Source organism: Dasypus novemcinctus, chromosome 30 (genome assembly GCF_030445035.2).
Source record: "Dasypus novemcinctus isolate mDasNov1 chromosome 30, mDasNov1.1.hap2, whole genome shotgun sequence".
Classification (NCBI taxonomy): domain Eukaryota; kingdom Metazoa; phylum Chordata; class Mammalia; order Cingulata; family Dasypodidae; genus Dasypus; species Dasypus novemcinctus.
The window spans coordinates 47,672,275-47,699,280 of NC_080702.1; the positions used below are offsets into that span (position 1 = coordinate 47,672,275).

General features: G+C 37.0%; 1 protein-coding gene and 1 pseudogene across 1 annotated transcript; both read left to right on the forward strand.

Annotated features, from left to right (window-relative positions):
• Positions 1–234: 234 nt before the first annotated feature.
• LOC131276883 (olfactory receptor 7A10-like) lies at positions 235–1,182 on the forward strand. Its single transcript, XM_058290464.1, has one exon. It carries the CDS (start codon positions 235–237, stop codon positions 1,180–1,182), a length of 948 nt encoding a protein of 315 aa, XP_058146447.1.
• Positions 1,183–13,353: 12,171 nt separating this feature from the next.
• On the forward strand, positions 13,354–17,510 carry LOC131276884 (keratinocyte-associated transmembrane protein 2 pseudogene; annotated as a pseudogene).
• The last annotated feature ends 9,496 nt before the right edge of the window (positions 17,511–27,006 follow it).

A 27,006-nucleotide genomic window follows, 5' to 3' on the forward strand; every position in this document is an offset into this window, starting at 1 on the left:
ATTTATTTCCAATTACGGGCAAGGATGACTAGTCACCAAAATTATCAAGGAGAAATGGGAACATCTGTTTTCTCTGACCTTTTCCATTAAAACATACTAGATCTATTTTTACCTAAGAGGAAATCATTAATTTAATGTGTTTACAAGCCATTGCATTTATGACAATTTGTGGGTCATTGCTTGTGACTGAATTCTCACTGTTCTGGAATCTTTCCTAGTAGTTTCCTCTGCTTCATGGAAAATGAAACACATGTTTTAAAATTTGTCCTCCTTGGTCTCTCAGAAGATACAAAGTTACAGCTTCTCCTCTTTGGACTGTTCCTGTCCATGTACCTGGTCATCATATTTGGGAACCTGCTCATCATCCTGGCTATCATCACTGACTCCCACCTTCACACACCCATGTACTTCTTCCTTTCCAACCTCTCTTTTACAGATATCTGTTTCACCTCAACCACTGTCCCAAAGATGCTGCTGAACATCCAGACAAAAAGCAAAACTATAACTTATGAAAACTGTCTCAGCCAGATGTTCTTTTTCATGCTTTTTGGGCAATTAGACATCTCCCTCTTGACTGTGATGGCTTATGACCGCTTTGTGGCCATCTGTCACCCTCTGCACTACATGGTCATCATGAACGCCCAGGTCTGTGGCCGCCTGCTACTGGCATCCTGGTTATTGAGTGTTTTTGTCTCCCTTTTGCATGACTTAATGGTTTTGCGATTGTCTTTTTGTACAGAGTTGGAAATGTCCCAGTTTTTCTGTGAACTTAATCAGGTGGTCCAACTTGCTTGTTCTGACACCTTCCTCAATGACTTAGTGATATATTTTGAAGCTGGACTTCTGGCTGTTATTCCACTCACTGGGATTCTTTACTCTTACTCTAAGATTGCATCCACCATTTTGAGAATTTCAACAATGGAGGGCAAATATAAAGCTTTTTCTACTTGTGGGTCTCACCTCTCAGTAGTGTCCTTGTTTTATGGTACAGGACTTGGAGTTTATTTTACTTCTGCTGCTAGTCAAAACTCAAGGGCAAATGCAATAGCCTCAGTGATGTACACGGTGGTCAGTCCCATGCTGAACCCCTTTATCTACAGTCTCAGAAACAAGGACATAAAGAAGGCCTTAAAAAAACTGAGAAACATTCTCGCTATAAAAGGACTCTTTGTCTCGAGTTGAGAAAAAAGTTCATAATTAACATGGTAAAACCCTAGGAGATCTAAATCTAGAAACTTTGTAAGTGAATGGAGAGATAATCTGTTATTTGCCCAATTTTTAGAATTCAATTTAAAAAATTTTTATATATCAAGGACACCTGTTCCTTCTAAATTATTATACATCCTAAGATCTCTTATTTTATTCCATGTAATCAGTATTGAAAGCAGAATCTGCTGCTTGGATTTTCATCAGTAAAATATTTAGCACAGGTAATTCTGTACATATAAAATTATAGCAGGTTGTGGAGGGATGAAAGTATATGGCATTCACTGCCAGATGAAAGCAACTAATTTTATTTTATGGTTTTGGAGAAAAATAATATCACATCACAGGCTGTATAGCAGCTTCCAGAGTTTTCATGCATTCACTCCAGAAAGAGGTCACATCCTGAACTGGAGACATCAACTGATTTGGCTTACAATAATTACATTCCAACTCCAATTTGCTCCTTTCTTGTGCTCATTTCCAATCATAAGTTAAGTGAAATTGTTTTTTGCAAAACAATCCCTGATTCTTCACATATTGGTGGTGTCAATAATTTCTGTGATTCTTTCAGCAATTTAAGGTTGCCCTTTAAAAATTATTTTCATAGGTAAGGACATTTCCAGGAACTTTCACTTGACACTTCCTATAATACTAGTCCACATTTACAGATCATAAAAAGCAATGTGCATTTTTCCCCACTTACAACTATGTCTTTTTCAACTATTCAACCGAGATAGTAGGATATATGTACTTGGTTATTTGTGAACACACTCTAAGGTGAATTTTCCATCCATTTCCTGATTCAAGGACCATCACCACAACTGGGAAATCAGAATGCCTTTTTGGGATTAGTGATTGCTCTGAGCTGGGGGCCATTTTGGGAAAATTTTTTAGTTGTTACTATTCACTTCACCTTCTTTAGCAAAGCTGTGATTTCAGTCTCATTTTGTGATTATTAGCCCACAAGTTTAGACTCTGTTTTTATGTCCTACCTATCCCATATCTGAACTGCAATATTCAGAGAAGGATATTTCATTCTTGCTGTCTTATAAAATTTCTGTGTTTTGATTTCACCATCATCTGAGAATTAAAAATCTTCAACATGTCATTTCTATCTGGAAGTCTCTCCTGTGCAAGTAAAAAAATTCGTATCACTCCACATTCCTTGAATTATGTGTCCTAACAAAATCATTTATCATATAAACCAGTTATTCAAAATAGTTCCTAGGCACTGTCTTTAGAGGTTACTGCAAACAATATAGAATGATTAAGGTAAATATTTTGCCTTTTAATTTGTCCAAAGCAGATATGATGTGAGGAATATGCACCACCAGAATGATTCCCCTGGCCACTTAAATCATGTTACAATGCAATTCGGGTTGTCAGCTCTCTCTCACCCTTCTTTAAAATAGACAATGCAGTAGAAACATGGGTCCCATCAATTACATGGATAAGTGAGGGAAATGAAGAAAGTCTTTCCCTGACCTTTAGGAAAAAGTGGGTTTTGTGTTTATTTGTTTTGGGGAGTGAGGTTTCTTTTTATTTCCTTTTTGGTTTTACTTTGAAATCTTAAAAAAAATTTTATACTGCAGGCTTCAGACTTGTTAGGCAGCAAGCAGATGAAGAACCAATGGAACAGTGTTCCAAACTCCTTGGTAGTTAAGAGGCTTCTACATGCATCACTGTGGTCCACAGAGCAGGCTGGATAAGGCTGCAAGGAGGTCCTCTATATGCCACTGCAGCTTTAAAACTAAGTTGGTGTCTCTTTGGACTTACACATTGTTTCTATGCAGTTTGTTTTATTTTTGTTTAAACAAATCAAAAAGAGAATTTTTCCCTTGTGAAAAATGTATTATGAATCATATTTCCCCAAGCTATACATACACTAGAGCTTTATATTTATCCTCTGTAAATAGTGTCATTGATGTTCTCACTCCCAACAATCTGATAAACTCCCAGATTTCTATCCTACAAGAATGTGCTTTTGCAATCAGTTTTTTACCGAAGAGTTTACCCATATGCCTTATATTCTTCAATTAGAAATTTCTTCCTGTATGGTTTATTTTCTTCATTCAGAAGTCTCTTAAAAAGCAGAAAGCTTTTTTAAGTATTTTTAGAAAATAATAGTAAGCATGCACACTCATCTTATTGAAGAAGCTAGAGTTATGGCTTTCAAGTAACTGGAAATATAGGAAACACTGGAAAACAGGCCAACATAGAAAGTTGATACTTCTGTTATCAGCAGGAACACTGAATACCCAAGAAGACTCCACTGAAATTGTTGACTCCACAAATATATCTCCTTTCTGCAATCAGATAGTAGGAGGCTCTTGCCTTACGTATTGTTTAACAGGCACCATACTTGCAAGTTCCTCATCTTCTGGAGAACAGCAATACAAATCAAAAAGAGGGAGAAAAGTCTGCTAAGAGAGAAGGGAAGGAATATTATTGATGTGGAGGCAGTGGCCACTGGAGTTTCCGAAGGCAGAGAGGGGGACAAACAGTTGTAACAAGGGGCCAATTTTAGGACTTGGGAATTGTCCTGAATGACACTACAATCACAGATACAAGTTCTAACATATCTTTCCATAACCTACAAAACTGAGTGGGAAAGAGTGTAAAATGCAATGCAAACTTTAATTAGTAGTTAGTGGCAATACTCCAAATTGTGTTTATCAATTACAATGAAAGTACCACACTAATGAAAGATTTTGCTAATATGGGAAAATATGGGAGGTGTGCGGAGAGGGCCATATGGGAATCCCCTATATATTCTGTTATATTTTATGTAATTGAAGTCTTTTTTAATTAAAAAAAATGAGAAGACAAAAAATAAAAAAAATAAATGAGCCAGCCCACCCTACTGACCTCACACTATATCATATAGAAAGAAAGGTAGATGACAAACTTCCTTATATTTTGAGTATAATTAAGAAGAGAGGGTGATTGTATTTCTTTCAAATCTCCTAAAAACCTTGTCTCTTTCCTTACTGATATACCTAGCTGATACCTTGTTTCTTAAGAAAAAATTTGAAGCATAAAATATGAGTGAGTGATGGAGACTGTTTCAAATCTGCTATGTTCTCCTACATCTTACTAACTTCCCATTTCCTGCAACTCCTATTTTTTCTGTCAGAAAAAAATAATATTTCTGGTTTTGTTAGTAGAATGATACTCTTCTCTAGGACCCAAAAATACGTGGAAACAATAAAGATTCATCTGAACTGAGAGTAAAAATTTGTTGTCTTGGAAATCTAAATTAATTCCTGAAGAATCTATAAAAGACTATAAGAAAAATATCAAATTGTCTGCCATCTGTGCATGTTAAGTGCAGTTTAGGGTTTTGTTTAAGGAAAAATTTGAGGAGAGTCCCTAAAAGATTGATTTCTGTTAAAGAAACATCTACAAATTGAGTGAGGGATAAATACCAATTTACAGAAGGAATTACTACTAATTAATCCTGGAGAAGTGGATGAAAGCCATGAAATGTATCTTAAACAGAAGGAGGAAAAGACTCATTCTGAGTGAGTTCTGTTCTGTTCAATTGTATTTTGTTGTACAAGTACAATAGTTATTTAGGTACCCTACCATGAAAAATTTAGAAAAAAATGAACACTCTCAATTGAAGAATAAATGTCCATAGTGAGAAAGTGATAATAAACAACTTCGGTATCCAAGGAACATCACTTAATCTAACACACAGTAAAAAGCAATTAGGATTACAAACATGCACCAGCTGATGATGTAACTAGAAAAAGACCTTGAATAAAAGGGTCAACTCAGACTAGCACAATATCTCGGCCTACATGTTATATCAGGTGTTAAAAATTGCTTTATGACTTTGGATAAAAGGGGGAAGTGGAAAGGACAAATGAGTTTATATGGCTATGAGTCTCCAAAAATGAGTCAGGAAGTCATCAGAGGGGTAATGCTTACCCATGCCTCAGCAGGGTCCCAGAGACAGCCAAAGTAGATAGAAGCCAAGTTACTGGTTCTCCTGAGGGCATTAGAGACCCACAGATTCTACTGTCATGGCAGATGGCTCTGGAGTTCAGTGCCATGTCAGTTGGCACTACTTTGGTGTTTGTGGTCCTGAGTGGGATGGATTTGGATTCAGATATGACCTTTCTTCACATGCCTCTTCTGATACTTTCACCAGACCTGTTGTTGGCGCTGGCGTTGGTGTATACTCAGGCAACCTGAATCTCTGGACTGTCCATGTGACAGCAAGGCCCTGAACCTCAGCAGACTTGCAACTCCTACCCTCTGGTAGGATTTATCCAGGCTAGCTAATGGGCAGAGAAGGCCAACCACCACATCAGGGAGCCAAGAGTGCCTACATCTGCAAGCAGGAGAAGTGCATCCATCATCCATGTGGAACCTAAGCCCCGTCTGGATTTAGAGAAGTGGAAATAACCATACCAGGGTTATGTCCACAGGATGGAGTAATAGAGTATGGACTAGAGTGGACTTCCTGATATTCTACTGTGGTACTATTGTGAGTAGTAATGGAAGAAATTGTAGCATTGATGTGGAGAACGTGGCTGCAGTAGCTGCTGAGGGTAGGGAGAGGGAAGAAGTGATATGATGTGGGGGCATTTTCAGGACTTGGAATTGTCCTGGGTGGTATATGTGGACAACTGCTGGACATTCTATATCCTGGCATGGCCCACTGGGTGGAATGAGGGAAAGTGAAAACTACTATGTAAACCACTATCCATGTGTTACAACAGTCAGTGCTCCAAAATATATTCACCAAAGGCAATGAATGTGCCATGATGATGAAAGAGGTTTTTAATGTGGGAAGAGTGGGGTAAGGAGTGTGGGAGGTATATGGGGACCTCATAATTTTTTAATGTAACATTAAAAAAAATAAAGACAGAAAATAAATCTCTCAGGAACATAGGCAGTGCCTAATTAAAGAAAGCAGGTTAAGAAAAAAAAAACATTTGGAGTTCTTACCTCTTATTATGCATGCTAGAATTGTAGACAGTGTCAAAGTGAGTATCTTTCAAGCATAAAGATGATGATTTCTTCCCCAGCTTCCAAGAGCTGAGTATCCAATTGAAGCAAATTCTGGAGTAACAGTATTGAATGAGAAGATCCTAGATTTACTCTCCTAGAGTCTTTCCCCAATTCCACCATCTTCATTTCCCCTCTATTCCAGATCACTCTTCTCAGAAGAATTGGAAACACCCTTGTAACTCTGAAGTACCTTGTCCCAAATATGGTTACATATGTTGTTCATTTCCTGGAGTTTCTAGAATGAAGGTTTTTAAAAATATATCTATTATCTATTATTATCTACTATCTATTAATAGAGAAGATGTCAGCTATAGGGAAGTCTACAGAAATAAATTTGACTTATTTTTAAACTTCTCTTTCAGTGTGGTGTTGATGTCTTTGATTTCCATTGCAGCTAAATTTCTCCCAATTCTACTACATGGAAATGTTAAATTTTCATCATTGTACTTTTCAAACTTAGAGGTTCTATGTGATTCATTATTGAAATGTATTTATGGAATTTTATATAAGATTTTAAAATTTTTTCTAAAACTCATTAAAAATGTTTCATATTTGATATCTGAATTATTTCCAAATCTGAAACAGTTAAATTCTTTTTCAGACTGTCTACTTTGCTTGTGGCTCTTTGTAAATGTAACTTGTTTCCTTAGTACCTATGGTGATTTTTAATATTGTCTTCTCTTTAATTTGTTAGACCGATATTTGTGAGAATTCTTGGAAGACTCAGTGGGAAAGAGAGCATTCACATTTGACTTTATTTTGCCATTAGCCAGCCAGAACAATTTGATGTTAAGTTTTCCTCCTAGAGCTTTCAAGGCCCAATAGATGCTGTGATTTCAGACTGCATGCTGGCCCCTAATTTAAAGGACTTTCTCACCTCGAAATGCCAGTGTTAGGTCAGGTGTCTATCTTGATAAACATCTGATTAGTGTGTATATTAATTGTTAACCTTTAAAATGTCATTATAATTCCTATGATTAACTTTTCTATTATGTTTTTATTTGTAATCAACCACTCTTTAAAAAGATTTATTTTTCAGTTACCTGCCCCCCCAGCTGCATGCTTGCTGTCTGTTCTCTGTGTCCATTCACTGTACGTTCATCTGTGTCTGCTTGTTTCCATGTGTTGCATAATCTTGTTGCACCCCATCAGCTCTCTCTGGGGCTGGGTCATCTTACTTTCACAAGGAGTTCCTGGGAAGTGAACCCAGGGCTTCCCATATGGTAGACGAGAGCGCACTCAGTTGAGCAAATCTGTTTCCCAATGATCCACTTTTATACAGGAATCTCTTCTAAGAGTGTCATTTTCATATGAAACCTAACACTAACATAGAATCTCAAGATCTTCAGTGATAACAGTGCCAAAACTGCAGCTTGCATTTGAAATTTGATACTCATCATGGTACATTTTATTACTTATTTTATGGCTAAATTATTTTTGTTAAGTTAGATTCGGGATGAATTTAAAGATTCCAGCAAATTTGTAAATGTGAATAACTACATTAAAAAATAAAACACAAATTAATACCCTTTCTGCAGATTTGCAGGTACTAGAAAAAGTAAGGTGAACTAAAGTTAAAACTAATAGTAGAAGGAAATAACATAGATTTAAGTGGAGAGAAATTAAATAGAATATAGAAAAGCAATTGAGATAACTACTAAAATTGTTCTTGGAAAAGAGTATTAAAATTACAAATGTTTTTTTTTATTGAAAAAGAAAAAAAAGAGGCGATGCAAATTACCAAAATTAAAAATGAAATTCAAGATGTTAATTGATATTCCTGACTTAAAAGATTATGCATGAATAATATGAACTACTGTCTGCCAAAAATCTAGAAAATCTAGAGAAAATGGAATAATTCCTAGAAACACAGAATTTACCTAACTTGACTGCAAAGAAATAGAAGATCTCAACAAAATTCTAACAAGGAAAGAAATTCAATTAGTTATCAAACACCTTCCGAAAATCTGAACTCTATTATCAGTTTCCATAATGAAATCTATGAAATATTCAAAGAAGATTTAATTTCAATTCTTTTCAAAATATTCCAACTTGATGTCAGTGTATCTCATTCAAAATTATTCTCTAAGGCTGACTTGATATAAAAGCCACATAAAGTAATAAAAAGGAAAGAAAACCAAGCATCAATTCCCCTTTAGAATCAAAAGCACGCAATACAGGCTAGCATATTGAACTCAATATAGCACTGATGTGGAGAAAGTGGCCATGGTAGTCGCTGAGGGTGGGGAGAGGGAAGAAGAGATATGATGTGGGGGCATTTTTAGGACTTGGAGTTGTCCTGCAGGTACTGCAGAGACAGTTGTTGGACATTGTATGTCCTGTCATGGCCCACTGGGTGGACTGGTGGAAACTATGAACTATAATGTAAACTATCATCCATTTACTGTGGCAGGGCTCTGGAGTGTATTCACCAAATGCAATGAATGTCCCATGATCATGAAGGAGGTTGTTAATGTGGGAGGAGTGGGGTGAGAGGGGTTTGGATTATATGGTGGCCTCATATTTTTTTAATGCAAACTTTAAAAAAAATGAAGAGAAAAAGAAAAAAATAGGCCTTGGATAACTGGATTTCCTTAAATGAAAGTGAAAAAGAGGGAGGATCTCAATCACACTCCCCAAGAATCACCTCCAATTGCATCAAGATCTAAACATAAAACCAGGAAAATTCATTGAAGATAAAGTAGGAAAACATCTTCAAGATCTTGTGGTATGTGGGGTTCTTTTAAACCTTACACACACAGCATTAGCAACAATGGACAATCTAGATAATGTCTGCACCAAAAAGTTTGAGATGAGAGTAAAAATCCAGTCTAACAAATGGAGGAAAATATTTGCAAATCACACATCCATCAAGGACTTAATATCCATGATCCATAAACAGATTCTGTAAATCAAAAATAAAAGATAAATGGACACAATTAAAAACTGTGCAAAAAGCTTGAATAGATATTTTTCTAAAGAAGAAATACAAAAGGCAAAATCTCATACAAAATGTTCCATAAAACTCGTTATTAAGAAGTGGAAATCAAAGCTACAATGAGATCTCATTTCACACTTAATAGAATGGCACAGTTGTTTTTTTTTTTAAGGAAAAAACAAGTGTTGAAGAGGAGTTTGAGTGATAGGAGTACTTATTCACTGTTGCTGGAAAGGTAGAATTTCACAGCCACTGTGGAAGTCTGCTTGGAAGTTCTTAAGGAAGTTAGATATTGATCTACCATGCCACCAGCAGTACCTTTATTAGGTGTATATTAAGAAGAACTGAAAGACGGGACATGAACTAACAGCAACACACTGATGTTCACAGTGGCGTTATTCACAATTGCCAAAAGATGAGAACAATCCAAGTGCCTACCAACTGATGAATGGATAAACAAATTATTGTATACACACGAGAAGGCCGTTATTCATCTGTTAGAACAAATGAAATCATGAAACATATGACAATACGGATGAACCTGGATGACACTATGTTGGGTGTAGCAAGCCAGAAACAAAAGACCAAATATTGTATTATCTCAAAATTATGAAGTGAATATGAACAAACTAATGGAGTTAATAACTAGAATGAAAGTCACCAGAAAATAGTGTGAGGTTAGATAATGAGAAGCTGAGTTTTAGTCTGTGCAGAATTGTTAAAAATGTATTTGTAAATATCTGGAAATGCATAGAAATGGTGAAAGCACATCATAGTGTTTGTAATTAGCCGCTCTAATGTACGAATATAATAACAGTTAAAATGGAAGCCAATGGTTGTGTATATCACCAGAAAGGAAGCTACAGAATGCAACATGGGACTGTATAGCATAACAAACACTCTTGTGAAAATATGTACTATCAATAGTCCATATATGAGAATGTTTATCTATGGATCAGAACAAATGAAGTTATAAGATGCTAATATCAGTGTGATATGTGGGCAAAAATTCAACCAAAATATATTATGGACAGTAATGTATAGTAATAGATTAATAACCATCCTACAATATTAAAAAAGGAGGTATAGTAAGTGAAAGAAATTAGGCAAAATATTATACATTGTTAGACTCTGTCTATAGAAAATGCAAATGCAAATAGATTATAGAGAAGAAAATAGATTAACAATTATGAATGACAGGAGAAGGATAGCAAGATTGAGAAGTGACCAAAAAGATGTAGGGTTTTCTGTGTTCATTTGTTTCATTTGTGTTGGTTTTTTCTTTCCTTTTTGGGAGTAATGGAAAAGCTCTTATATTAAATGAAGTGATGAGTGCACAATTCTGTAATTATACCAAATACCATTTATGGTACACTTTAGATGGATTATATGCTTTAAGAATATGATTCAATAAAATTGATTAAAGAAAGTAATTTGGGATTTTTTTAGAGAGTCAACTATGACTTTTCCAAGCATTAATCCCAGATATTAGGAAAGAGTATAAGACTTTTGTGGAGACCTACTGTTTTATTTGGGAACTTGATAAAGGCTAATATTTTGTTCCCCTTACTCCAGAGCTATCCCTTCAACTGGCAAACAAGAGAGGCATTTTGGGATTAATAATTGCTCGGAACTTTTACCAAACTTTGGGAAAAATGTCATCTGGCCATTTTCCTTTAATCACTTTATATTCTTTGGCAAAATTGCGAATTCAACTTACTACATAATTTATCAATCCACAGGTTCAGACCTATCAATCCACAGGTTCAGATTTTGAGTAATTTCCACATTTGACTGTAGTTTTCAGAGAAAATAGATTTGACTCATACAGTCCTAGAAGATTTCTGGTTTTTGATTGTGACTTAATCTGAGATTTAAAAATCCACAGCCTGTCATTTTTTAATAGTCTTTCCAGGGCAATTAAAGGAAGCAACTCAGTCCACATTTCTTGGATTGCGATTCCAAACAAAATGATTTATCACATAAACAAGTCAACTTGTCAAAATTTTCCCAAGGCACTGTCTTTATGGGTGAGTTCAACCAATATATTGTCAATTAGAATTGTCAATGTTATAAATACACTAGTGGTGTACATTTATCCATTAGAAATAGTGCCATTCCTGTTCTCTAAGCCAATAGCTTATAAATCAATTCCTAGCCTGGAGACTTGTGTTTGTGCAATCAGTTCTTTTAACAAATACTTTCTTGTATGAATAATTTTATTCAGGCAGAGTCTCTATTTCAAAAATACCTCTGAATGTTGAAAACAAACTTGGTGTGTATTCTGAATATTGCTGAAAATTCTAGATGTATGTCTTTCAAGTAAATGGAAGTAGAAAACACTGAAAAACAGTATAACCAAGAAAGCTGATACTTCTATTATCATCAGGAATATTTTATAATCAAGAAGATTCCACTGAAATTGTTGGCTTGACAAATATGTTGCATTTTCTGCAATCCAGGCAGTAGGACTCTCTTTCTGCAAGTATTGAGTAATAGGAATTGCACATGGCAGTTCATCATTCTCTGGAGTACTGGACTGTAAACCAGAAGGAAGAATTGGCTGCAAAGAACCATTCCATCCTACCCACCTCACACCATATCTTGTAGAGTTGATGGTGAATGCCAAACTTAAACTTTGTGTATATTTTAGGAGAGAGGGCAATTGTCGCTCTTTCAAGACTCATAAGACCTTTTTCTGTTTCCTAATACAGCTAGATGGTAGAATGATTCTTAAGAAAGACGTTTGTAGAGCATGTGCTTACTGAGTGATGCAGACCATTTCAACTCTGCCTTATTCTCCTAGACCTCTACTTACTTTATCATTCCTTCCCCTCCAAATTTTGTCTCAAAAAAAGGCTTCCTGATTTTATCAGTAGAATTTTATTCCTCTCAAGAACACTTAAAATATGTGATAGCAATAATGATTCACTATGAACTGAGGGTATAGATTTGTTCTCACAGAAAACTTAATTTTCTTCTTGAATAATCTAATACTGGCTAAAAGAAAATCTTCCTATTATTTGCTATTGGTGAAATACGTGAAGATTTGGACTTTGTTATATCTACACACAGTCACAAGAAAGAAACTAAACAAAGAACAATTTCCTTATGCTTATTGATGCAAAAACCCTCAAGAAAATAAGTAGCCTAACAAATCCATCAGAATATTAAAAGAATTATCCAACATGACCAAGGGAGATTTGCCCCAGGTTGCAAGGGTGTTGAGCATAAGAAATACAATGAATATAATATACCATGTTAAAACAAGGAAGGGAAAAATCATATGAATACCTTTATTGATATAGAAAATGATTTTAACAGAATTCAGTGCTCTTTCGTTTTGAAAAACACACAGAAAAATAAGATTACAAGGTATCTTCCTCAACATCATAAAAATTATATATTTTTATCTTTCAAATACTCAAATCTGAAAGGGTAAACACTTTCCTCTTGACGTTCAGAAGAAGACAAGGCATCTGATTTCACTATTGCTAGAGAGTATTGGACCGGAAACCTTTTTGTAGAGGATGGCTTTACACAGAGCTCCAGTAGACACCAATGTCTGTGCCACAGTCAAGGAGACAACTCACAGGAGAGACTCGCAGGTGGAAGAGGCTTTATACTTGCCTCTGGCTGATGAAATTCTCAGAATGGAAGGGACAAAATGAATATAGACTAAGAGGAGCTTATGAGAGGAAAAACACCTCAATCAGTAACGACAGAGAATTCACAGAATACTTTGATGAGGGTGCCAAAACAGGCAAGCTTAAGCACTTCAGTTACATCACAAAAATGTGTGATTTCAATATTTGTTCATAAGGATAGATTCAAGATGGGCAAGGTCTCAAACAGGATCATCAAGACAGGGAGACAACAGAGCCCAAAACCCACAGGACACAGAGCTGAGGTTCATGATGACCTTTATTGCAGGATGTGACAGATGGCCACTATTTGGTCATTTGTGACCCTCTCCCTCCCTCCACCCCCACCCCGCCCCGAGGCAGGGATCCACAAACAATGAACATGAATATCTCCATGAGGCAGCCTGCATAGGTGAAAATCTTTTCTTAGGTATGGAACTTTGCCTGCATTTCGGGGATGGTGTGGCAGTGAACTTGAGGTCAACAAAGGACAGGTTGGAGAGGAAAAATCACATGAGTGTGTGGAAGTAGGAGTCTGAGATGACTGTGGTGATGATGAGCAGGTTCCAGTGGAGGTAACCAAGTACTGGGACAGGAACAGATCAGGGAGAATGAGTTAAATCTCTGATTTCTCTGAAAATCCCCAAAACAGAAATTCTGAAACGCTTGTTTGATTTTCTGATTCCATGTGGATGATATACCTGCCAGGACAGAGACAAAACAAGAATAAATAATCAATAAACAGACCAAGCAAAAAAGTTATTGGCTTCCTCAATTTTATCAGTAGAATTTTGTTCTGCTGGATGTGAATAAATTTAAAAAGGCCTGTGTTTGTACATTTATCTACAGTTGGACAACATGATCCTATACTACCATATGTCCACTTTGTGAGATTCTTTTCTGTTTCATCAAACAATTTAGAAGACCTAAATACAGCTAATTTATTTTGGAGAATTTATAATTAACCATATTTCATTCAAAATAAGGTAGAATAGATTTGCAGCCAATGATGTAAATGATCAATCAATAAGAATTGTTTCCACAAATTACACCCCTGGGGATCTTTGCAGCAGACAGAAGAAAATTTTTCATTAAAATCATAAAGAAGATGAACATGTTTATTAGAACCACTCTTCATTATGGTTAAAAAGTCTTAAGATAATGAATCTAAATTAGTTGTTTTTCTAAAGGAAAGTCATCTCTTACAGATGGTGACAGACACCTGAAAACACTGATAGATAGTACTTGGGAAATTATCAAAGTAATAAAGAGAGGGATCTTGCAAGTGAAAGTCGTGTGTGGATCCAGTACCCAGGTCACTGGTATTGCACAGCTGTGGATGTTGGAGCTCCTGCTTGTGTCTGCTGTGCTATCCAATTTTCTCTCACATCTTTTTTTTGTCTTTATTTATTTTTTTAATGTTACATTAAAAAATATGAGGTCCCCATATACCCCCACCCTCCTTACCCCACTCCTCCCCCCCCAACAACCTCCTCCATCATCATGAGACATTCATTGCACTTGTTGAATATATCTCTGAGCACTGCTGTACCTCCTGGTCAATGGTCCACACTGTAGCCCACACTCTCCCACAGTCCACCCAGTGGGCCATGGAAGGACATACAATGTCCGGTAACTGTCCAAGCAACACCACTCAGGACAACTCCAAGTCCTGAAAAAGCCCCCACATCACATCTCTTCCTCTCACTCCCTACCCCCCAGCAGCCACCATGGCCACTTTCTCCACACCAATGCCACATTTTCTTTGGTTATAATCACAATAGTTCATCAGTAGACTATCAGTAAGTTCACTCTAATCCACACTCTATTCCTCCATCCTGTGGACCTCGGAATGGTTATGTCCACTCCTCATCTATATCATGAAGGAGCTTAGATTCCACCTGGATGCTGGATGCAATTCTCCTGCTTTCAGTTGTAGGCACTCTTGGCTCCCTGGTGTGGTGGTTGACCTTCTTCACCTCCATGTTAGATGAGTGGGGTAAGTCCAATAAACCAGAGTGTAGGAGTTGCAAGTCTGCTAAGGCTCAGGGCCTGGCTATCACATGGTCAGTCCAGAGATTCAGGTCTCCTGGGTATACACTAAGCCCCAGCACCAACTACAGATCCGGTTCTCTCACTTTTTGATTCACTGAACCAAACTGTTGTCAGTTCAGATGGTTCTATTCCAAAAATGAAAGCTTTAGTACATGAAGACCAACCAACCTTTTTATTTCACAGATCGATAACACTCTGCCTTCCACAAATTGTACAGAGAAAATTGGACAAGAATCTCTGACCCCTCATCCCTCCCCTGCTCTTCCTCTGTCCCAAGAGGAAGCTGATATCAGTGCAGATCCTAGCATAGAGAATGAGGATCTGATCACACTGAAAAATTCTCCACCCACAGCCAAAGACACTATGGTTTTTAAGAAAACCAGGGTTATGTGGACATGGAGCAGTGAGTGAAATCTATTAAGACCCCTTCCTCAAATATGGAAGAGGAAGACAGTCATTTCTTTGCTTTTTATTTAACTGTATCCAGCTTTATTAAAAGATAATTTTCATAAACAATCATGATATTTCATGCAGGACATGGGCAGACAATCATTAACAGTACACATCTTTAAAACTCCCTTCTTCAATGTCCTACCAAAATCAGATAGCCACCATAAAACCCAATGAAGTATTCATCTGATGCTCTAAACTGAGGAAGTTTAGAGAGAGGGTTGACATTTCACTTGTAGCATGATGTTTTAACAACTTTTCACAAGCAGACCCTGAGTTCCAGGAAATGAAATTATAACAGTAGAATCATCCACAGTCTAAAATACGGAACTGCTACTCTTTTGAGGGATGCCATTTCCATGGCATCACTGGAAAGTCCAGATTGTTTGAATCCTGTAACCATTTTTTTCAGGATCAGGCCCCAGCAAGTCTTGGGGTATAAAGGAGTCAAATCTGTGCTGAAGGCTGAGAAAAGTATAGGACATGTGAACATAAAAACAAATTTTCATTTTTCCACACCAAATGGCAACTGTGCTAAGGTGAATAATGCTTATCAACATCTTGGATCCCCTTTTACTGGCAGTAAAGAGGAAATATCTAAAAAAAATGTTTTTAAACTAGAGGGAAAGGTGTTTTTACCCACATCAATCCAGCTCACACATTCTATGAGTGATATTTGACCCTTCCTTCAAAAACAACAATGAAGTGTTCCTTGTGCAAATATAGCTTAGAAAAAAAAATAATGTAAAGCAAATTGAGCAATTTTTTAAAAATTTGATTAAAAATTATTATTTAAAACTGTGCAGTCACCAGAAGTATAGTTATCAAAAAATGCACACATGTCACCTGGCATCTCCAGCACCTACAGCTTTCTGTGCCTTGTCTGTTTTGGCGTCTTTGTATTCTGCAGGGTTATTCCCATCCTTGCCTGCATCAGCTTTCCCTTTTTTCCCTTTGGGTACTTTCTCTTCCTTCCTCGCAGGGGCCTTTTAAGGCATGTATTCTGGCTTTTGAGGAGAAGGTTTAGCAGATGTGGCTTGGCTTTATCTCCTTTATCATCCTCTTCAACCTTTCTCTTGATCATGGAGGTGGTGGCAGGATGTGGGTGCTGGACATGGAGATGCAGCACCATAGGGTCTTGGATGGGGCTGGGGGTCATTTTAGTTGGCTCTTCTTCACACTGCTTCTGTTTAACCTTTTGAGGAACTATTAATTTGCATTCCAACGTGGCTGCATCATTTCACATTCCCTGTAGCACAAGGTAATAAGAGTTCCAATTATTTCAGTCTCACCAAATTTTATCTCTGATTATAGTCACCTCGGTGGGGGAGAAGCGTTATCTCATTGTGTTTTGATTTGTTTTTCCCTGATGGCTGATTATGTTGAACATCTTTACATGTGTGTTTGTTGACCATCTGTTCTATTGTTTTTTGTTTCTTACAAAAACTGCAGAGATATCCAGAAGCATTTTCACAATTCATGTTATCTTTTCCATTGCCAAGGCAATTGTTCTGATGCTCTTTTCCTTGCTCTCTATGACATGCCATGCTCTGTGTTCTGATATATTTGCCAAACCATTCTATGTGACATTGGGCCACCCATCAATAATCATTTGATGCTTTCAAAATCTTCAGAATAATGCTACTGTTAAGAGTTTTTTAAAGCGATTTTTTTTTTCTAACTCCTTGAACTGCAGGTTGCCTTGAGTAATCATCATCCGGACTGTATCCATAATCTTGTTCTTGCTTCTTCTGTGACACTTTTGTTTCTTTGAATTGTTCCCTTGCCCAGTCCTTCAATTATTTGTGATCAGAATCATTTGGATCATGCCAAATTACTTGCAAAATCCATCTGTACAGAAGAAAAACTTGCTACCTTCTCATTTACCATAGTTCAGTAGTTATAGGCAGTGTCATCATTGGGTAGCTGAGGCATTCAAGCTGCAAGAGATCAAGAACCTCTGCCCACTGGCCCACACTATTGCAACTGCCCATTTCTTTATTTAATCTTATTATTTTTGCTTTTTTTGCTATTGTTTAAATCACTTATCCAAAAAAAGGAAGATGTTCCTTTCAGTTCAAAGCACGAAATGGCCTGATAGTCTTTGTTCCAAATCAGTGGGATATCATATAGACCAGAATGTTAATGAGGCAATGCCTTCTCTGAAGGTAATCAATGATTGTATTTTTTGAAATACCATGATGTGTGTTGTTATTACCTAATTATATCTGCTTGGCTCCCTCCCACCCAAGATTTCTCCCTCATCTATTTGCTCATTGTTTTTGCTTGTTGTCTGCTTATTTTTTTCTTTATGAGGCACCTAGAATCAAACCTGGAAATGCCCATGTGGGAAGCAGGCACCCAACTGCTTGAGCCACATCTGTACCCTGCTCTTTTTTTTTGCTCATTGTCTGCTTGATTTTTTATATGATATTGTTCAGATGTTTTCCATAAGCAATTGATACTAAATGAAGGGTAGGTCTCTTTATTTTGCTTGGTGCTTTAGAAATTAAAACATTACATAATTTTCCATCTACACTTCAAGAGCTGAATTCATTTAAGTGTCCACAATATGGAGCTAAGCATAAGTTAATATTTCCCTGTTTGTTTTAGATTTCTTTATCATACTTCTTCTGGAAGTATTAACAATGCTTCTTTTAAAAACATCACAAGCTTGTGACTAAATTCTCAAACATTGGGTGTTGGATTCAAATACCATGTTTTCTAGCACACATATTTTGTGCTCCCAAACTGTAATGTACAAGGACATAATATGATAATGATTTGCTTTTAAGTAATTTTTTTTTCTTCAAGAAACCTGCTGAGGATATTTTGGGTAATTTATACATAATTCAATATAATGATATTGCTCCATCTCACCACTATTTTAGGTAACACATTAATATGTTTAAAAATTCTGGAAATAGAGACTGGTGCAATTTGCAGTTGATGTAGATAAAATGCTATTAGAGATAGAATTTTCTTTGGTTTCAACTACTGAATAAAATTTAAAGATTGAAATTGTGATAAAGTATTAAAGAAACATACATTTGCCCTTAGCTAGCAACTGACCTTAGCATGGGTTTCCCCAAGCTTTCAAACTAGGGGTAGAGTTTAAAATTATATGAGATTTGTTCTCTTTTGCTTATTACATTATAGTATGTTTGAATTAATCTTAGAGTCCATTAACACTTAAATAATCTTATCTCCAGGTCCTTCAAATTAAAATTCTACCTGACTAACTTGTAGGTATACCAAAAGGATATATGTGTACAATCACATTTTTCATCCCTGCTTTATTTTCTTTGCTTAATTACAGGGATTGGAAATTATTTACTGTATTTCATTTTAGTTTATCATTCTACCATAAATAATTGATTAATATATACTTATGTAGTTTGAATCATGGTTGACTACAAGTGTACAACGTTTTAGAGAACATAATCCACTCCATGTTTTAAACACCTGCTCACAAATCCGAGGATGAGTTTGTTGGCATGCATTTAGTATAGCGATGGAAAAAGTAGATCTGGAGGTTAAAATTTATCCCAGGTGGAAATTTTACTGTCTTAATAAGGAAGAGTAATTCACCTGAACTGTCTTATTGCAGTATTTTCTTTGTATCTCAAATTGTATTATTTAATATTTTGAATAAAATTTTAGTAAAATAAATAGCAAAGATTTTTTAAAAAATTATGTTATGTTGGTATGAGAATATCCAGAAAAATTTCCAAAATAATTAGCTTTCATGTTTATTGCACTCATCAGAAAGGAGAAAGAATTGAAAAACAGTTTTTCTCAGAAAACAAACAAAAGGATTGTCCATTTATCAATAACCAGGTCTGACTACATTTATTGAGAGAAAGCTGTGCTTCTGGCCTATTGGACCGTGCATCTTTTCATGCATTATGTAATTTTATGATGGCACAACCTGATTATATAGGCAGTTATTTTTATTTTACTCATTTTACTGGTAAATATTTGCATCCAGTAAATGTACCTTGAATGAATAAATGAGGAAATGAATATGTGAGATCTCACTTGTGGGAAAGGGAGACAGACAGCAAGAAGAGACTGGCTAATTGAGAAATTCTCTGGAGAATATAGGTTCTCGATGATGAGGAAGGGAAGACAGTGATGTTGAAAATGTGAATGAACATGCCCAGAGTTGAGAGAAGAGAAGGCACTGAAGATACAAACACCACCCATAACCTCTGATTTAAACGACATAGGATTCTTAGCAAATAGGTTTTCACCTCTCTTTTTCTCACTCTGTCTACTGGGAATTACTGCTCATAAAAGCCTCCTCTTTTTCCTTACTGTGTCATCAGAAAGGGATGGAGACCATGCAGGTGTGGGTCAGCTGTCTGTAAGGCACAAGTGAGTTTATTCCATTTGGGATGCAAGGGTTCTAGGCAAACGCCATAGCATAATATTGTTAGCCTGTGGCTTCAGCAATTGAATTCTCAATTGTTTTTATTGTTTCTGTAGGTTCTAAGCACTTTTGCTTATTGTGAGCACGTTGTTCAAAAAAGCCAAGGATTTTCTTTAATTCATTAAATTTGAGTGGTGCTATTTTGGAACCAATGAATAAATCCTCAAGTTTAAGAGTTTTCATCTCACAAATGATTTTCTTTCTTAGATTGTGACATTCCTTATTTATAATTCCTGAAATAAATATATCTTTTTATTCATTTTTTAAAAAATAATACATTCAAATAATATGAAGTCCCATTCAACCCCAACACCCCCACCCCCCACTCCCCCCACAGCAACACTCTCTCCCATCATCATGACACATCCATTGCACCTGGTAAGTAAATCTCTGGATATCGCTGCACCCCATAGTCAATGGTCCACATCATAGCCAACACTCTCCCACGTTCCATCCAGGGGGCCCTGGGGGGATCTACAATGTCCCATAATTGTCCGTGAAGCACCACCCAGGACAACTCCAAGTCCCAAAAACGCCTCCCCATCTCATCTCTTCCTCCCATGCCCCGCACCCAGCAGCCACCATTGACACCCTTCCCACACGAACTGCACATTTTCTCTATGGACCTTGGATTGGTTGTGTCCATTGCACCTCTATGTCAAGAGGGGGATTAGATTCCACATGGATACTGGATGCAATCCTCCTGCTTTCAGTTGTAGGCACTCTAGGCTCCATGGTGTGGTGCTTGACTTTCTTCAACTCCATGTTAGCTGAGTGGGGTAAGTCCAATAAATCAGAATGTAGGAGTTGAAGTCTGTTGAGGCTCAGGGCCTGGCTATCATATTGTCAGTCCAGAAATTCAAACCCCTAGATATAATTTAAACCCCAGCACCAACTACAATTCCAGTAAAGTAGCATGAAAGTCTTGTGAAAAGAGATCCCATCTGACTCCAGTTCCATCATGCAGAAACACCAGCTCCAAAGAAGGGCCAACTGACATGGCAGTGAACCCCATGTGCCATGACCATAGAACCCGTGGGTCTCTTTAGCCCTCAAAAGAAATAATACGTGGGGTTGAATATACTTTATCAGTCTCTGAGACTCTGCTCAGGTGTGCATAAGGGCAATCCTTCTGACAATCTCCAGACTCTTTTTTAGAGACTCATAGCCATATAAACTCATTTGTCCTTTCCATTTCCCCCTTACATTAGGTCAAACAGCATTTTAAAGTCATGTTATTATATGTAGACTGGGCTATTCTGCTGATCCGCGTAGAACCTTTAATTCAAGGTAATTTTCTAGTTGCATCTTCAGCTGGTGTTTGGTAGTGATCCCTCAGTGCCAGGGAGGCTCATCCCCGGATGTCATGTCCCACGCTGGGAGGAATGCACTGCATCTACATGCTGAGTTTGGCTTTGAGACTGGCCAATTTTGAGTAACATGAAGGCTGTCAGGAGGAAACTCCCAGGCACAATGCTGCTCTAGACCTTGTTCTTATTTCAGGTGTATAGGCTCACAAGCATAGTCATTAGTATCAGGAGCCCACTGTTGGACCCTCATTCCTTCCTGGTTCTTACCGTTGCACCTGGGGGACTACCGCTGCTCCCCTAGGAACCAAGACAGAGCCCCCCGGCCAGGAACCCAGGACCCCCCAGCTGTTGTTTTTAATCGTTTCCACTATGAGTATATCCAAACATTTCCATGCACCCTGGACACATGCCCTGTGTAAATCCCTGTCAACCATATATAGCCTGTTAATAACATCCCATACCAGTATTCCTCCAATGCCATTGTTGAACCACTCTGTGATCCAAAACTTCTTGTAAAGCGAATCCCATTATAATGTCAGGTTCCCTTACTAGTAAAATGGAATATAGCGATGAGTTTAAAGGTTAGATCTAGAGTACGTATTGATTTGGAAAAATTTCTACATCCTATCTTTTCCTTTTCTTTTTTCCTAATTATTGAGCTTGTGTTCACAAGAGTCTTAGATCACAGTAATTCATATATACAATATACAGTACTCCCACACATCCACCATAAAACCTTTTCCCTTCCACAGTGATAATCTTTTAACTTATTCATATCATATTTACTGAAACTGATGTACAGACTCTGAAACAATATCTATCAAACAAGGTGACATCTGTGCATAAAATATGGTCAACACTTTAGGCTTTGCAGTTTTCTAAATTTTTTAGTTATCCTATGTTTTACATTATGGTTTACATTATTAGTCTGTCATCCCCTATATTTTTTTGGTGAAATATTACATATTTTATATTCATCCTCGTGTACTCTCGTGAAACTCCTCTCTTGCCCCACATTTACCTTGGTTCCATCCATTCAACACCCATTTTCCCCTCCCCTTGGGGCCCACCTTGACAGACAATCTCTGTTTCCTGAGGAGCCATGTCCAGAGATACTTGCAACAGTGTTCAGGGCCTGACTTGCTCAACTGCCCTAATGCCCTGGGAGCCACCCTTTCTCTCGGGAGATACAGTTGCTTCTATTTGATGGCATTAGTCCTCCCCAGGATGTGGGTCCACTCCAACTCTCAATTCTTGCATCTCTACCCAATGGTATAACCCACCCTGGCAAAATGAACATCCAGACATTCCCCAGGAGTCCGTCCCACATCAGACCATCCCTTCCGAGCATTCTAAAGAGGTAACCCTCCTAATTATATTTTGATATGATTTTCTCAGCATTTTACTCTCAACCAACACCTGACACTCTACTCTGTTCGTATGTTGCCCCTCCCTCCCCCCAATTTTTTGGGCAATATTACCCATCCGCCCAGCCCCAGGCCTCGTCAAACTCGCAAAGCCCCACCCAAAGGCAATCCCTAGCCCCCATTTTATCTCTTCTTTTTGCTCATACTTACCACCAGCTCATCATAGATTCCACCCCTGCAGACGTGGGCTCATATCCTTCCTCCACTTCCCGATTTCCTGTAAGCCTATTTTCCAGTCTCTAGCTCTCTGAGGCAGCTTGCTTATTTCATATAATTGAGATAGTGTAGTATTTGTCCTTCAATGCCTGGGTTGCTTCACTCAATATAAGGTTCTCAAGATTCATCCATGTTATCACGTGTGTTTGTAGTGTATTTGTTCTTACAGCCGAGTAGTATTCCATTGTATGAATATACCACATTTTATTGATCCACTCATCTGTTGATGGGCATTTGGGTTGATTCCAACTTGTGGCGATAGTGAACAATGCTGCTATGAACATTGGTGTGCATATATCGGTTTGTGTCCTTGTTTTTAGTTCTGTTGGGTATTGCTGGGTCATATGGCAAATCTATGGTTAGTTTTGAGGAACCGCCAAACTGTCCTCCAGAAAGGTTGGATGCTTCTGCATTCCCAACAGCAGTGGATGAGTGTTCCCCTTTCTTCACATCCTCTCCAACATTTGTATTCTTCTGTTTTTTTCATAGCTGCCAATCTTATGGGAGTAAGATGGTATCTCATTGTAGTTTTGATTTGCTTTTCCCTGATAGCTAGAGATTTGGAGCATTTTTTCATGTGCTTTTAAGTCATCTGTATTTCTTCTTTGGAGAAGTGTCTGTTTGCTGCTCGTGCTTTTGGTGTGATATTTATGAAGCCATTTCCTATTACAAGGTCCTGTAGATGTTTCCCTACAGTGCTTTCCAAGATCTTTTTGGTCTTGGCTCTTATATTTAGGTCTGTGATCCATCTTGAGTTGATCTTTGTATAAAGTGTGAGATGGTAATCCTCTTTCATTTCTTTCATTCTTCTACATTTGCTATCCAGTTCTCCAGGAACCATTTGTTGAATAGGCCATTCTCTCCCAGTTGAGAGGGTTTGGTGGCTTTATTGAATGTTATATGGCTATACATATGAGGTTCTATATCAGAACTTTCAATTCGATTCCATTGGTCTGTGTGTCTCTCCTTATGCCAATACCATGCTTTTTTCACTACTGTAGCTTTGTAGTATGTTTTGAAGTCAGGAAGTGTGATTCCTCCAATTTCATTTTTCTTTTTCAATATGTCTTTGGCTATTTCGGGACTCTTTCCATTCTGAATAAATTTCATAGTTAGTTTTTCTAGTTCCTTAAAGAAGGCTGTGTTGATTTTTATTGGGATTGCATTGAATGTGTAGATCAGTTTTGGTAGGATAGGCATCTTAATAACGTTCAGTCTTCCTATCCATGAACAAGGAATATTCTTCCATTAATTTAGATCTTCTTTGATTTCCTTGAACAGTCTTGTATAGTTCTCGGTGTATAAGTTCTTTATCTCTTTAGTTAAATTTATTCCTAATTATTTGATTTTATTATTTACTATTGTGATTGGTATTTGTTTCTTGATTTCCTACTGATCTTGCTCAGTATTGGTGTACAGAAATGCTGCTGATTTTTGCACATCGATCTGATAACCAGGGACTTTACTAAACTCATTTATGAGTTCTAGAAGCTTTGTTGTAGATCTCTCAGGGATTTCTATTTATAGGATCATGTCATCTGCAAATAATGAAATTTTGACTGCTTTCTTTCCAATTTGAATGTCTTGGATATCTGGTTCTTGCCTCAGTGCTCGAGCAAGTACTTCTAAGACAATATTAAATAGAAGCGGAGACAATGGACATCCTTGTCTTGTTCCTGAGTTTAGAGAGAAGGTTTTTAGGATTTCTCCATTGTAAATAATGTTGGCTTTAGGTTATTCATATATACTCTTTATCATGTTCAAAAAGTTTCCTTGTATTCCGATATTTTGGAGTGTTTTTATCAAGGAAGGGTGCTGTATTTTGTCAAATGCTTTTTCTGCATTTATAGATATAATCATGTGATTTTTTTCCTTCAATCTGTTTATATGGTGTATTACATTGATTGATTTTCTTATGTTGATCCATCTTTGCATACGTGGAATAAATCCCACTTGTTCGTGGTGTATAATTCGTTTAATTTTTATTGAATATGATTAGCAAGTATTTTGTTAAGTATTTGTGCGTCTAGGTTCATTAGAGAAATTGGTCTGTAATTTTCCTTTCTTGTGGTGTCTTTGTTTGGCTTTGGTACTAGGGTAATGTTGGCATCATAGAAGGAGTTAGGCAATGTTCGTTCTGTTGCGATTTTTTGGAAGAGTTTCAGCAGGATTGGTGTTAGTTCTTTCCGGAATATTTTGTAGAATTCACCTGTGAAGCCGTCTGGCCCTTGGCTCTTCTTAGTTGGGAGATTTTTAATGACTGAGTTTATCTCTTTGCTTGTGATTGGTTTGTTAAGATCATCAATTTCTTCTTTCATCAATATGGGCTGCTTATGTGTTTCTAGGTATTTGTCCATTTCCTCTGAATTGTCATTTTTTTTGGAATATAGTTTTTCTAGGTATCCTCTTATGATAGTCTTTATTTCTGTGGGGTCAGTGGTGATATCACCTTTCTCATTTCTTATTTTGTGTATTTGCATCTTCTCTCTTTTTTTCCTTGTTAGTCTCGCTAAAGGTTTGTCAATTTTGTTGATCTTCTCAAAAAACCAGCTCTTGGTCTTGTTTATCTTTTCAAGTTCTTTCATATTTTCTATTTCATTTAGTTCTGCTCTTATCTTTGTTAATTCCTTCCTTCTTCTTCCTGTTGGGTTACTTTGTTGTTGTTTTTCTAGTTCCTTCAAATGTGCAGTTAGTTCTTCAATTTTTGCTCTTTCTTCTTTTCTGATATATGAATTTATGGCTATAATTTTCCCTCTCAGTTCCGCTTTTGCTGCGTCCCATAAATTTTGGTATGTTGTATTATCATTATCATTTGTTTCATGGTAGTCATTGATTTCTTTTGAGATATCCTCTTTGACACACTGTTTTTCTAAGAGTGTGCTGTTTAATTTCCAAATCGTGGTGTGAAATCTGGGCCTCTTTCCCTTGTGAATTTCAAGCTTCACTCCACTGTGGTCAGTGATATTGTTTTGTAGGATTTTGTTCTTTCTGAATTCATTAAGACTTTCTTGGTGGCCTAGCATATCATCTATCTTGGAGATTGATCCATGTGCGCTTGAAAGAAATGTATATCCTGCTGTGTTTGGGTGTAATGATCTATATATGTATATTAGATCCAGCTCCTCTAATATACTCTTCAACTGTTTTGTTTTTTTAGTGATTCTCTTTCGAGATGTTCTGTCCAGAGTTGATAGTGGTGTATTAAAATCCCCCACTATAATTGTAGATGCATCTATTTTTTCACTTAGTTTTTCCAGCATTTGCCTCACGTATTTAGAGACGCCCTTGTTAGAAGCATAAATATTTATGATTCTTCGATCTTCTTGACAAGTTGTCCCTTTCACTAAAATGTACTATCCTGCTTTGTCTCTCACAATTATTTCACATTTAAAGTCTATTTTGTCTGATATTAATACAGCTACTCCTGCCTTTTTTTGGTTATTGTTTGCTTGTATGGTTGTTTTCCAGCCATTCACTTTCAACTTCCATGAGTCTCTGGGTCTAAGATGTGTCTATTGTAGACAGCATATAGGTGGGTCATATTTCCTTAACCAGCGTCCCAGTCTGAATATTTTGATAGGTGAGTTTAATCTGTTGACATTCAGTGTTATTACTTTCAAGGAATTATTTGTGGTAGCCATATTTTGGTTGGATTTGTGTTTGTCATATTTTGTTTGCATTTTTTTCCTTCTATTTCTGTTTTTTTTGTTGCTCTTACACTCTCCTCCAACTTTGCCTGTGCTGTTATTTCCTTTCTTCCAGCAGAACTCCCTTTAGAATTTCTTGAAGGGGAGGTTTCTTTTTGATATATTCTTTCAATTTCTGTTTATCTGCAAATATTTTGAACTCTCCATCGTTTTTGAATGCTAATTTAGCTGGATATAGTATTCTTGGTTGGAATTTTTTTTCCTTTCGTACCTTGACTATATCCTACCACTGCCTTCTTGCCTCCATGGTTTCAGGTGAGAAATCAGCATTTAATCTTAAAGAGCTTCCCTTGTATGTAATGTTTTTCTTTTCTCTTGCTGCTTTTAGAATTTTCTCTTTGTCTTGAGCATTGGATAATTTGACAAGTATATGTCTTGGGGTGGGCCTGTTAGGGTTTATGACCAGTGGAGTGTGCTGTGCTTCTTGGATATGTACATCTGTCTCTTTCAGTAGATTTGGGAAGTTTTCAGCCATTATTTCCTGCAACACTCCTTCTGACCCCTTTCCCTTCTCTTCTCCTTCTGTAATGCCTATAATACATATGTTTGAGCTTTTTGCATTATCATTCAGGTCTCTAAGTCCTAGCTGGATT

Excerpts from the sequence above, each read along its gene's own strand:
- LOC131276883 (XM_058290464.1), top strand. The coding sequence starts at position 235 with ATGGAAAATGAAACACATGTTTTAAAATTTGTCCTCCTTGGTCTCTCA.